The sequence below is a fragment of the Mastigoproctus giganteus genome, chromosome 10 (assembly GCF_048544385.1).
Source record: "Mastigoproctus giganteus isolate SK-2022 chromosome 10, ASM4854438v1, whole genome shotgun sequence".
Classification (NCBI taxonomy): domain Eukaryota; kingdom Metazoa; phylum Arthropoda; class Arachnida; order Uropygi; family Thelyphonidae; genus Mastigoproctus; species Mastigoproctus giganteus.
In genome coordinates, this window is record NC_143584.1 from 207,738,000 (window position 1) to 207,753,024 (window position 15,025).

General features: G+C 38.0%; 1 protein-coding gene across 2 annotated transcripts in view; it reads left to right on the plus strand.

The window, feature by feature from the left end:
- The window catches only part of nolo (ADAMTS-like no long nerve cord), a 192,637-nt gene that overhangs the window by 97,871 nt on the left and 79,741 nt on the right, over positions 1-15,025 (plus strand). For both annotated transcript variants that reach the window (XM_090383741.1, XM_090383742.1), the window contains exon 6: positions 14,224-14,353. In XM_090383741.1, the coding sequence (XP_090239867.1) occupies positions 14,224-14,353 (130 nt within the window). The remainder of the gene's footprint in view (positions 1-14,223; positions 14,354-15,025) is intronic.

Genomic DNA, 15,025 nt, shown 5'->3' on the forward strand with positions numbered 1-15,025 from the left:
TATATAAAATATAAAAAATCCAGAGATTAAGTAATTTGAATCTAAACCAATTAAAGGTAGTTAAAATTTTTTTAATCAAAAGGAAGATATTATAAATGTAAGCATATATTGAACATCGTTGACTCGACAGAGAACATAATTTAATAAATTAAAATAAGAATAAATGTAAAGTATAAGGCATATCTGCCGTATCCAGGACATAATGTAACAACTAGTCGTTATGAAATAATAATCCCTCTAGTGAGTATATATGTGGTGACCCCTATGTGATGGATACGGTAAAAATAAATAAATAAATAAATAATTAAAGTTAAGTTAACGCAAATAGAAACATGCAGATAGTAAGAAGAATAAAAACTAATAGAGTAGGAATAATAGAACCTGAACTCCATAAAGGCGAAAATACAGTAGTACAAATAAGAAATAGTTTCTCCTGCATCCTCGGATTACCCTAATAATATCTGAGAAATAAGAACAAAGAGTGTAGGACAGCTTAAAGAGAATACAAGATATAAGTTGTAGCTCGGGTATGCCCGGGAGCGCAAACCCGTTCCTATAGTAGGACCCTGAGCTGAATTTGCATGTCACCTTAGCGTGAACTTAAGTATATACAGTGTGATTATAAAATAAGATAAGATTTTGAAATTAATCATATTTATCGCCTTTCTGAAGTGGTATTTCAGGTAAGCGATAGGGAAATTATTATTTATCAACTTATTGTACAATGTTATTATGTTTGCTGAACAGGTTGTGTTTTTATTGCAAATAGAAGCAATCCTCAGGCATTGGGATAAAATGATATTAGCATGCACTGATTTCGATATATTAGATCTCCAGTTTGTAAGGCAGACTACATTGAAATTAAATGCGTCTCTTTTATTATATACGTTTACATCTATATTATTATGGAATATTTCTATACGAAAATCCAGGTAATTTTCTATAACATCAGAACTGTTAGTTTTTCCCAATACAAGTTCTTCTGGATATCATTTGCTGTAATCCTGAACAAAATGCGGACAATTAAACACACATAGATCATCTACGTATCTGAACATAAGTAGGTATCTTGGAATGTTCTTTCTGTAGAATATAGATAGAGGTTTGCAATTATGCAGGATGCTGGACTTCCCATAGGGATGCCATTCACTTGTAAGTATAACGAAGTTCCGTCATATACGTAATTCTTAAAAATACATCTAGTATAATGTGCATAAGGTGAGAAGGTCCAAAGATATAATTATTGGCTTTCCTGCTTAGGGCTTTGAGTGCACTAAGTTTAATGCTGAAGAGTGTATTATGGATTTTACCAATATTTATAGGATCGGTGTCCCAAATTTTAAATAAATCTATGAAATCCCCTAGCTGTTCTCGGTCGCTCTTAAATGTTTTAGATTTACTATATTTTCTTTTGCATTTAGATTTATGAAGTTTAGCAATTTGAAACATATTATAAACACAAATATCTTTCAAATTATTAGTCATGTATTTTTGATTAAATCTGTTCTTCAGTCCGTATGGATATAGCGTTTTATATTGTAACATGCTAATTTCATCTTTTAGTAATCTTTTATTTGTGTTAATAATTACATTAAGTATTGAAATGAAAATATTACCAAAAGTATGTTTTTGGAAATGTCTAAATTCAGTATCATGTTCAAGATTACCTGTTTTCTTACTAGATTTGTTATTGTAAGTATTAATGTCTGAACGGTGTAAATTCAATCTGATATGTAAATTATTACTGGTTTGACCAATATATTTAACATTGCAAGTACGACAAGTGATCATATATATATAGACAGCCAATCAGCTGGAACACTTTGACTTCCTTCTCTGAAACTTGATTTTTTCCAGTTTAACTTTTCTAACAGTGAGGTAATTTAACATTCACAACTCCAGCTGGCTGCGGTTTTCTAATTAAACAGACCTAGCAGAGAGGGATGCTGAGGCTTTTTCAAATACGAATAACCTCGCACAGATTGCTCAATTACCTACCAAAATACCAGAAAATTCTAAACACGTACTCAACATTCTTGATCTTTTTCCCAAGAATAATCCTTCATATATGATCGGGGTGAGTCTTGCTCCAGGCACTTCAGTTCACAACTTGTTGATGGTCGCTTCTCCAATAGAGCCTTTCTGTCTTTGCTGTTCTCAGCCTCCTGTTGTTTGGAGTTAAAAGAAAGCAAAATGGGATGGTCTGCGAGATTTCTATTCTTCTTTACCTTGGTTGGATTACTGTTTTAAGTCTTCTGATGTCAATGTTTGCTCGAATCGCGTCAGTGAAATTATTCTTCTATGAATGAAATCCTTTATTTCACACCCCACCTTAAAAACTCGTCCTTTATCTAAACCTTGGTTTTCCAATAATGTGCTAAGGCTGTTCGAGATAAGAATGTTGCGTAACGCAATTGGCTTGTATCCAAATCTCCAGGTTCATTTTCTGCCTACACCAAAGCTTGCAACAATTGTAAAGCAGTCACTAATACGTCCAAACTAGATTTTGGACCAGCTAAGAGTAGAAAACTTGCTTCTTGTCCAAATGGTAGTCGAGCATTCTGGTCGCTTTCCAAAGCTATTGGCCGAAACTTTTGCCTATCAATAGTCCTACCCTCTGTTAAAACCTGATGGTTCTGTTGCCTCCTCAGCTAAATTTTTATGTGCCTCTTTCACAACGTAGTTGAGATAGTTGGTCTCAGACGAGGGTAGCATGGTTTTTCTCCAAGAAACCGGGTTTTTCGTTTAGAAAACAGAAAATCGACCAGAGAACACAAGCGCAATTTACCGCCATATTATATAATACCTATACAAGTATTATATAATATGGCAGGCACCCACCTGATGAGATGGGCACCCACCATAAAGATCAATAAAGATAGCACTTTACAATAAAGATCCTTACAATAAAGCACATTACAATAAAGATCGTATTTATTTATTTATAAGATGCAAAATGGCCTAAGTCGCTAATGCGCTTACAACAATAACAATAGCTTTTTTAAGCTTTCTTATTCCACTAGTATTTTTCCTTCTCCTTGGAAATTTGCTCATATGCAAACCTAAAGAAGGTTTAATCCCTCCCATCCAAGTGTCGCTCTGTTGCACTTACCTCTACTTTTTCCAAAGTAATGGAAAAATCCAATAACCCAACTCCTAAACTATCTCGAAACCTTCCATCTGATAAATGATTGGCAGTATGGATTCCGTCAGTCGATCCCTAGTGATATGTTGGCTCACGTTACCCATCTATGAACCAATTCAATGGAAAACTTTGGTGAAACGCAAGCAGTTGCTCTTGACATTTCTAAGGCTTTTGATCATTTTTGGCATAAAGGTCTTCTAAACAGGTTTCCATTCTATGGATCGCCAACTGTTTTTTTGCAATCAACTATCCCATTTTCTTTCCGACCGCTCACTGCGAGTGATGGTAAATGGCTCTCTTTCTTCTAACCCTTTCACTAATGCTGGCGTACTCCGAGTTTCAGTTTTCTTCCTACACTTCTCCTCTTGTATATTAAATGATCTTTTTCCACTGATTGGAAATCCTATCCATAGTTTTGCAAATGACAGCACGTTGCATTTACAATTTCCAGTTTGAGACTCTTTGCTCTGTACAAACAGCTTCAACTTCTTGAATATCCACCACCATTTCCTTGAACGCTGATCTCCGTATAATTCTCCAGTGGGGCAAAGATAACTTAGTTAATTTTAATACTTCTAAAAATCGGTCGTGTTTTATATCTCACAAAAAGGATTCTTCTGCTCTTATGCTTATCTTCGACGAAACGCCGATTTCTAGACAAGGTCACATATCTCTATTAGGGATTACCCTGAATTCTCATCTCTGCACAGTAAAAGGATGCTCACTGGTTGCGACAAATCACGAATATTGTTTCCTGTGCATCTAAAAAAACTGGGTTTTCTCTTTCACGCTGGACGTCACTTTTATTCTAAACAACTCTCAAATCCCCCTACCATGAAAATATTGTGACCACATGTGGTGCCCTCAAAACTTCTCAGGCTTTTAGATTCCATTCAAAAGAGGACTATCAGGTTAATTAATGACCCATATATTAATAAATAATAAAATAAATTTTCTGTTTATACTCCGGGACGACCAAACGGTCAGAAGAGTTCATAAGATAGACAGAATACAAGAAACAGCAACGTATTCAGTAGTCACTGACTTGAACCCCAGTCACTCAAGGCACATGTACTTATGCACCCGCGCGCCTGACCACTAGGCTACGGCGGCTGTCTCTTCATTCTCTGTCTCATAGGCGTTCTGTTTCTGCTGCACGCCTTTTCTATAGACATTTCCATGGGCACTGCTCTTCTGAATTGGCTTCCATAATTGTCCCTCTCTTCCAAAATACTCCCAACACGTGTAGCAGCCAGTGAGCATCCTGTTACTGTCCAATCACAGAACCAATTTTTCTTCTTCCTAATTTATCCCTTCAACTTCTGTTTTCTGGAACAATCTTCTTTCACATATATTTCCTTAAATTACAATGTACGTAAATTCAAGTTTAATGTCAACAAGCATCTTCTAAACCTTCAACCGAAAAGGTACCAAATACTATAGCTTCTAATACTTTTCATTTTTGGGGTAAAAAAAATATTCGGATGTACCTCGTTCGAAGTAGTATCCTTTAAACTGTATATACTGATTCTAACTCTTCTGAAACTTTTGGAAGCATTCCTGATAGACTTGTTTGGGAAATGATAATATAGAAGTTCCTAAGTTGCATTCTGAATAATTTCCGCAGTCGCCGCAAATCTGTGACTCTTGGAATGAGACTTTAAACTTAGGAACAAAAATAAATCACAGTGAACTCGATGAGTATAGTGGACGGAACCAAAGTGATGGAGTGCTTTGCATGAAATCCTTGAATGGAAAACATCAAGTGTGAAAGGGCGTTATCATGATGCAAACGTCAGTTCTCTGAAGTCACTGCTTTATTTTCTTTAATTTGGGGAGGGGGGATCTTACAGAAGGCAAATTCTTCCATTCAGAGGACTAAGCTTTTGTTTCCCAGTCATAGCCTAAAACTCAAAAATTTGTTACCAGTAACGATGGAAGAGACAAACTGTTGGTCAACAACAGCACGTTGACGAAGGTCCTAACATAAGAAATCTCGCTGTTCTCTGCAATCATCGGTGATCAGTGAGAGCGAAGCATAAACTGGAGTGAAACGCGTTGCATTTTCAAATGTTGTGTTAAAACTAATTGACATGTCCCATAATGAATACCAACTTCGCTATAGTAGAGAGAGAGAATTTCTAGATATGGATTAAGATTATTCACTAGCTATTCCGCGACTCATTCAGTTTACAGTTCTACAGCTTCTCATCAACAAATTGTTGGTATAAGAAGCGCACTGCTAAAGTAAGCATTTGGTACCATGAAACTATGTAAGTGAACAGCTAACGAATAACCTTTAACTGCCTAAAGATTTTCTCTTCACTATAGCAACTTCGCGAACAGTGGAATGTTGACCACAACTGATCTCATCGTTAACACGAGCGAATGAATCACTGGTTTTTGAAGTTGAAGAGGGGGCAGTCAAAGCGAGAACCATCTTCGACAGCCAAGCAGCACTTATTTCTTGACTAAATGTCCAAGAGTATGAAAAAGGTTGTTTATGCATGGGTAATACACTTCCATCATTTCTACTACTTAGGTAGTATGCATGCATCGTTTGATTATATCTCTTAGACATTTAATAAAGAAATATTTTTAGATTTATAAAAACACTTGCACCAATTTTCAGCTTTTTTTTTTAATATATATTTTTGCCAAAAAAATTATGTCTGCCAATTTTCGGATAAAATCAAATCCAACTCATTCCTGTAATGCTTCTTTATATTGGTATTACAGGTTAATAAGTACTACTACACTGACTCCTTTTGGAGACTGCGCAATAAATCTTTTTTTTTTCTTTTCTTTCTCTTTTTTTTTTTGCTGCTTTTCTCCTCATTTTTTATCTATCCACTCACCTCTTTTGAAATGCAGTTTTTATTCGCGTACACAAGTAAAAATAATAAAAAAAAAAGTTAACACAAATGGCACAGATAATTCAACAACTGCTTTTACGACTAGAGAGTAATGGCTGTTCCAACATCGTGACAATTAACAAACTCGGCTACCTGGCAACCGACACGCGGAAATATCGTGACGTCAGCACTTCCGTGAGCAAAGCTGTGATAGTATTTGTACAGCTAACGGCAGCGAGAGCATCAGCATTTTGAATGTTTGCTTTTCTATGCACTCTAAGCGACGACCCGTGCAGCCAGCAGGAGCTACCAAAGAGGGAAAACTTAGAGGAACGAGGGAGGGGGCCCCTTGCGGTGATTACAATTGTGCGGATGGCTCGGGTGGATGTGGATGTGTATGTAACGGCGTGCGCGAGACAACTAATGATTACAGCACGTACTAAACGAATTTATGGAGGATGAGGAAGAGAAAAAGAAAAGAAAGAAAAAAGGGTTTTGAAAAGATTTTTTAAAAACGTTCTGCGTTGAACTCTTGAAAAAGTATTGCGAACACTGACCGATTTCGTGTTAAAACGGCCTTTCTTTTAACTTTCCATAGTAAGACAGCGACCGGAAGTTATTTGCCGGAACTGTTGCTGATGGTCAAACACGTCACTATAGCTGTACGCCATTAGCACGCTTATGTTGGCTTCCTCTCGGAAGAGGATTCCCATGTATAGCCGTGCCTTCCGGGTAGAATTCGGGCTTCATGCTTTAAAGAACCTGAAGTCTCCAACCGTGCAGAAGTGAATAGCGAAGTCAAAACCCGCGTTGCATCGCTCTGAATACGGTTATTGATTTGTATTGCTGTCGTTCGCGATGTATTTTTTATTTGTTGGTATTGGAAGTACGACGAGCCGAGTCACAAAATCCACTGGTAAACGAGGAGCCATCACGAGCATGACATTAATAGATACAAAATGAGCGACTGGGCCAGGTCGGGCGTCTACGAATGGACTGCTGCATCAATTAAATACGAATTCATTTTGAACTTCCCCAGAAAATGGTGCCCAGATACCGAGAGGTTTGGCTGATCCACGGCATTAACACTTTCAATCAAAATTAACCCCTCATTTATGTGAGAAATTATTCGCCTCCTTAACTTCACATTTCTTTAATTTTTATCAGTAATACGAGGGGTGATCATTTAATTTGCGGACTGGTGCAAGATCTTATCTTAATTGTCATCATCTGAATCTTTTGTGGATTTATCCTTCTCGAAATACTCTCCCTTGAACTTTACACGCTTTTGCCACCGTCCTACCCACGCATTAAATACTTCTTGCAAGCCATTTTTCAAAAGACTGCGAAGTGCTTCCGAAGTGTAGGACGCGAAACGCTTGCCTTTCAGAGCTTTCTTCGACGTGAAAACAGGAAGAAATCACATGGGGCTAAGTCCGGTGAATAAGAAGGATGTAGAAGAAACTCGGTACCTATGGCAGTGATCACTGCCTGCACAATACGAGCAGCCATGTGGAACTTGGCATTATCTTGATGGAGAAACCACTTCACACGGAATATGCCGTCCTACCAAGACGCTTATTAGCATACGCTTCATTCATCTCTTTAAATGTTTCCGATGCATTTAAGCCCTGTCTAACGCAATAACGAATCACATATCGCTGTTCAATCTGTATGTCCTTTATGATACTTGCTTCAAAACGATCGTCAGTGACACGCGGCTAAAAAAACTCTTCACTCAACATTAGCTCGACAAGTACTGGCATGTGCACACAGAGTCTGCTCAATAGCGATCAGGGAGAGCGCCTGTAGCGGCAGTTATAGAAAGTTTGCGCGGTAAACATAAAAGCTTGTACCAGTCCGCGAATTAAATGATCACCCCTCGTAGTTTTACGTTTGATGGACAGTACTGTATATTATTGTAAGCTAATTTCCCACGAGAGCAATATATCACAATTTCACGGAAACAGAATTCCGAACATCAACAGTTTCTCACAATACAAATTATACTACAGCAGAAACAGCCAACAGAGTTTCAAAAACAGTTATGTCACCTGTCTGGAAATAGAATGAAAATGCATCATATTTTGATTACTTACTATTACCAAACGACAGTTTAGCGTCATCATTAACTATAAAATAAATCTTCTTCCCTATTAAAATATTTTAACTAATGGAAAATAAACCGATATATGCACATGTAGTTGGCTCAATAAGATGCAACCCTAATTGGTAATTTCGGATAATCGATGTAGATCTGTGTACTTTACGCATTGATGCAATGGCACTTCATGTAATGGCACCCTCTTAGCTTAACAACGCTGATGCCCTCTCCTCTTTGAATAATTGAATTTTTTTAAAATGAATATTTGTTCGCTAGCTCCCTTGAGGAAAGTAAGGTGGCTGTCCCTAAAGTTTGGAAACCATTGTTTGAAACGTACTTTTCAAACCAAAATTCATATTTCTCTCATAATTTGGTTATAAATTAAAGCCAAGGAGCTTCTGCTAAACCATTGCAACCATATTTAAATATTTAAAGCGCACACGTTGTGATAAATGACAGAGTTCGCTGTGGGGTAGCAAACACGAACATCACGCAAGTAGAAGACACTCCTGACGACAGCCCAAGTTGGCAGCTATATCTTTATTCCACTTATTGATATAAGTTCAGTGACTCTAGCGAAGTCGCACTTAGAACGGCAGCTGATGGACGGAGTAGACCAATAACGGAATTCATCATTTAATGACCGTTGAAGATAGTGGCTATCTTTATTGCGCTTCTGCGATAGACTATGTCTAACGTTGCATTCCATTAAAATGAAAGACCACAGGATCTGGATATGAGAATGTTTAATCTGATATTTGAAAAAAAAAGACACGTCAGTAAGGTCAACCGAAGTTAGTTTTACGTCAACATGGACCAAATGCTATCTACGGCAACGGAGTTTTAAATAATTTTAAATCATTTTTGGATAATTTTATTCAAAAACTAAGGAATCAAAAGTTGGGTTAACTAGAAGTTACTCACTACGCACCATACAGAGCCTAATCATATGGCCCGCGTGGACAGCACAGCTGGTAGGATCGCCGTCCCCACACCGGGTGGAACAAACATGAGTTAAGAGTCCCGTCGATGACGGGAGGAATTTTTATGGGCATTTTTCACAACGTGGTTGAGTTAGTCGGTCTCAGGCGAGGATAGAATGGTTCCCCCTCCGGAAATTCGGGTTTTTCATCCAGCAAACAGAAAATCTACCTCAGAACGCACGCAATTTACAGACAATATACGCAGAGCAATATAACCTTAGTCGTTGATGTTCTTTAAACCTTACAGCAACAACAACAACAACAACAACAACAACAATCTAATCACATGAATTCTTTCATATGATTAGGCTCTAATGTGAAAGAACAATTTGCCGTCAAAAACAAATTTATTTATTTATATTGTAAACATGCAGTGCACTATTCATTAGTCCAGAGGATGTATCTTGATCAGGGGTGGGCAACTTTTTTCGTCAGCGGGCCGAATGAAATTTTCGTATCATGATGCGGGCCGAATGAAATTTTCGCATCATGATGCGGGCCGGAATAGATTGAACGATTTAATAAAAAAAATCAGAACCTAAAAAATGTTATATTACTTGAATTACCAAATTATTAATGTATTTTTAAAAAAAATATCTGAATGTCCAATTATCATTGAAAATGCGGCATTCGGCATCCATTTTTCTTTTTTTTTTTAATTGGCTCATTTTATGGGCTATAAATTATATTAAATTAAAAATTGTAATAATTAGAAAAGGCATAAACATAAAATATCTCGCACCAATATTATTTTTTTCAATAAGAAGTCAAATCCAAAGGAACTTCGTTCGATCGATGCTACAATAATAATTAGGAAATAACTCTTTGACGCTGCGTAGAATCACTTGGTTACTGTTGTACTCGCCGCGATTCCCGATTGAACCGAATTAAGCCGAACGTTTACGGCGAGTGTAGTCAGGTATGGATTTTCTATATTTATGCATTTACCGAGGGGGCCGGATTCAACATCGTCGCGGGCCGGATGTGGCCCGCGGGATGGCTGTTGCCCACCCCTGATCTAGATGGTTCAATTTTTGATGGTGCAGTTGTTCACAGACCACAGACTTTAAAAAAGGATCGAAAAGTTAAGAAATGGTACCAGAAGGCTTGGTGCAGATCGATACGCCTTGAAGGGTAAACTTATCTGGACGGATCGAGCTATTTTATTGTTATTTTTGGTTTATAGGAGCATTAGCAACTAAGGCCATATTGCTCCGGGGATATGCGGTGGTCATTCCCTGAAGGATCGAGCAACATGGAAGGAAGTTTCTTCGACAACTATATTGAATGGAATACTATACACAAAGAAGGAAATGTGCTGGTCTGAGCACCTATCTCTCTACGTCAACGTCTTTCCACAAGAAAAGGGGGAAGAATTTTTATGAGTTATTTTTTTTTATACCGTGGCCCAGTCAGTCGGTCTACAGTCCTCGGCCATTTAATCCTACAAAATAGGCAAATTGACCATACAATTCACGCAATTTATAGACATCATATACTGACACCTCATGACTTAATTTTCCTTGGCGTCCATTTTAAAATCACCAATAAATGATTTGCGCAAGTGTGGTGTCATTTTACAATTAATTATTATTAAATAAATCATTCTTGTTTAGCAGTTGACAGAAAGCATTGAAGATCTACTTTCAAAGCCTGACGTACCCCAGTGGTTAGTGCGAGAGGGCAGTAGCACACGTTCTTTGAGTGGACCGTGGTTCAAGCCAGCGTGACTGCTAAATACGATTAACGATTGTATTTCTGATTTATTTTAAACTGTGATCTAGTGATCGTGCAGGCGCATACAAAAGATCTGACAAAGTTGCAGCGGAATATTTTCACGCTTTCCCAAATTATATTCCCCTTTGCAATTGTTGCTTAAATTTTGAAAACCAGAGTAATCTATAGTTGTACCGGCTGAACAAAAGACTATAAATTGAATTTCCAAATGTGACTTGTTTTATTTTCGCCTGACAAACAAAATAAGTATTCCCTGTGTCGTTTAAAATAAAAGATTAAAAATAAAAGCAGAGAGAAAATAAAAGATTCCACTGAAAACATTAAATTATTAGGGTACTGATAGAGAAGTGTTCGTGTTTCGCTTCGAGCGAACAAAGTAAAATGAAAGTAGGGTGAAGGAAACCCTTTGCTAAACATCTAAAAAAAATAAGAATAATTAACAATACAATATATTAAAAAAAAGAAAGATTCACAACTGAAAAACCTATTTGCAGTTCATTATTTTAATTTGCAATCTTTACTAAATAGTATCTTTATTTTAAATGCTACGGAACATACACTGAGTGGATCAAGGTATACCTACATAGTAATGGGTAGGCCCACTTTTTCCCCGAATAAGGGCAGTCACACGGCGAAGCATTGAGTCCACTAGTTCACGAAAGCATTCCATAGGTATTTCCATCCATTCTTGGTGCACAGCTGTCCATAATTCCGTCGCATTCCTAGTGGAGAATTCCAAAGCTCAAACGGACCTTTCTACAGCATCCCAAAGATACTCCACACGGTTCAGGTCCGGTGAACGGGAAAACCATCCCATGGTGGTAAAATCGGTGGAATGCTTTTGTTGCATGTTCGAGTCACCGCCGGTCTGTGTGGAGGCCCATTGCCCTGTGGGTGCACGATGACCATGAAGGGATGCAGATGGACACGTAACCTGGACCGTTCAGAGATTCGTCTAGACATACCAGAGGTCCCAACGTGTGCCAGTTGAACACGCCCCAGACCATTACCAATCGTCCACCTGCCTGAACAGTTCGTTGTTGACATGATGGGTGCATCGCTTCGTGCGGTTTCCGTCAGATACGCACCCTCCCGTACGCTCGAAATAACTGGAAACGGGACTCATCGGATCAGGAGACCCGTCTCCAATTATCCAATGTCCAGTGCCGACGTTCTTTCACCCAGTTGAGGCGTAGAGTCCTGTGTTGTGGTGTTAGCAATGGGACTTTGGTGAGTCGGCGGCTCCCATAACCTATTACGGCTAATGATCGCCTAAATGTCTTGGTGGAGATGTGTCCGGCACCTCCCTCATTGAAGTCGGCGGTGATTTGCCACTGTCGCTCTCCGGTTGGCTGTAGCAATGCGAGACAGACGTCGACGACCACGTTCATCCACCACCTTTCTCCGCCCACAGCGCTGTCCACGATGATATGTTATTCCGGAAATGGCTTATTCCCAATACACCCTTGATACTGTCGAACGAGGATAGTGTAATTTTTGTACTACCTCCGCGATGGAGTGACCATGCGTCAGGCACCCACTATCATCCCTCCTTCAAAGTCGATTAAAATTCATAGGTGGTAGATGACTCTCATCAACCGGTGCAATACCACCACATTGCTTATTGGAGGCTTTAAGTGGTGAAACCCATGTTTAGTCTCTAGACCAAAGTTTTCTAGGGCACCCCCTCCTCCCCTCATACTTTTCCTTCAACCCATGCACGGTACCAAGTACTATAAGTTTTGATACCTTTCGTGTTTGGGGATTTCATAAAAAAAAAAAAAAATAAAACTCACAACGTTTATCCATACTGACATCGAATTACCGTCTACGTGAATTCAGTGACGCAGTGTACCTATATACCTGCCAATTGGTAGGTTCGTCCACTAGCGAGAGGGGTGACAGCGTCGCGTTGCCCATAAACCAGGTATCCCATGAATTCTGTCCTTTCAGTGTACATAAAAAAAAAAAAAAAAAATGGCGCGTCCGTAGCCAGGTGGGAAGGAGCAGCAGTGCGTAGTACACGCTTCTTGATTAGACCGGGGTTCGAGCCCGTCACCACCAAATACGGAGGATGCGGAAAGGTCAAGGAATGACCACTGCATATCCCGGAGCAATATGGCCTTAGTTGCTAATGCTCCTAAAAACCAAATAACAACAACAACATAAAAAATACATTGTTTGTATTCTTGGTATACGTTTAGTATACAGCATATTGTTCAGTTGGGTGTATGAGTATTTTGTATATAAAATGCTCAATATACACAGGCTCTTCATTTAATTCGTTGAATGGTAGCGCCACCGTACAACAGCTTAAGTTTCGGCGAACTTCCGGTAGATGACAGCTCTACAGAATTATACTTCGCAACTACTAGACAGTGGCATGTCTGCAACTGTGTCAGCGTATTCTTGAGCGTACACTTTCCTATCATCTACCGGCAGTTCGCCAAAACTTAAGAATAAAAAAGGATACAGAACATGAAAAAAAAATAAGACAAATCAAAGAAAAAATTCTAATTCTGTCTATATTTTATTTCATCAATTTCTCGTGATAGGTTTTATTTTTAACATTAACGAAACTACCACAAAAGCTTGCCACTTCTGATATTCCAGTTCATATGGTTTATAGTGTACAGAGTTTATATATTATGTGCGCTCTCACAGGCCAATGTGTATATTGTACGATGCTCAAACACTCGAACTAATTCACTGGAAAAACTCAACTCCTTCCTTAGATTGGTCAACTACAGCCCGATTGAATTCCTCCAGGCTCGGGCAGGATTCGAACACAGACCCCACCAAGCAAGTGACAAGTGGTAAAACAATTATACTATCACAGGAATTGGGGATTTTTGATAAGCAAGCAAAGTTTCGTTTTATACAAGTTAGCCTTTGCCCTCGCAGTAGAAAGTTTGGTAGAACCACCGTCCTGTCCTCCCCACAACGTGTGGAAAAGACCTGAGTTCGAATCTCGTCAACGATTTGAGGAAGTCTCATGGGGCTTTTTTTCGTGGCTGAATTAGTCGGTCTCAGGAGAGGGTAGCATGGTTTTTTTTCTCTCCCAGAAATTCGGATTTTTCATCCAGCAAACAGGCAAATCGACTACAGAACAGACAAGACAATGTGGTTGTTTAGACAAATAAAGAAGAAATTTTAAGTCAACAAAAGCATTAATTTTGTTAAAACTTAAATCATTAAGTTTTTCCTTTATAAGAATATTTTTATCAACACTTTAAAATTGACTTAATTCTATATTGGAAAAAAAAACTTTTACCATTCTATATTAACGACTGCTAACAGGTGATCAATATATACAGGAAATCGTAAAAACGAATAGCCAAAATGGCACATCTCATTTAATGTTCAATGAACTAGTCGTAATTTTCAATTTTCTTTCAGGCTATCAGATGGCTAGACCGGTCTGTCTTAACAAAGAGACTGGTAAGGAGATAGATGAAAGACTTTGTGACCTTACGACTAGGCCAAGGCCTCAGATTAAAGAATGCAATAAAGAAAAATGTCCAGCTGTGTAAGTAATATTTTTCTTTAAAACTTTAACGATAGATGTCGCGGTTATCTGCTACTCCAGTTAAAGACTCATTCAGTTTTATTCCAGAGAGAGAGAGCGAGAGACGTTACTTGCCAATTAAGTATTATAGATATTTCCAACATGTTCAATATTTCCAAAGATAAATTTTCAAAATTAAATATCGGAAGTTGTTTCAAAGAAACCAGATTTGACCAAATTAAAATAACTGCGCAATTTCCAAATATTTATCCCACAATTAGGAAGTAACGCAGTTAAATTTATAGTTCATTTAATTAATAATCATCTGTAGAATTTTCTGTACTTGTAGTTAAAATAATATGATTCTTTTAAAAATAATTTCATTTCTGCATCTTTTTATGCTTCAAATTAATACTGTAAAAATCGGTGTTTTATCGAGGTTTATCATTACTCTACTAATTGCATTAGCATTCAGTTATATAGAACACGCCTAATGCGCAATGCGCCTATTATCTTCACCATGTCGCCCGTCCGTCCGTCCGTATGTAACAACTCGACTCTTAGTGGACGGTTTTCATAAAATTTTATATTTGGACCTTTTAAAAATATTTGTAAAACCATTCCATATTTCATTAAAATCGAACCAATAGAAATCCAGCAATTATTATTATTTTTTTCCCCGTCTGCATATAA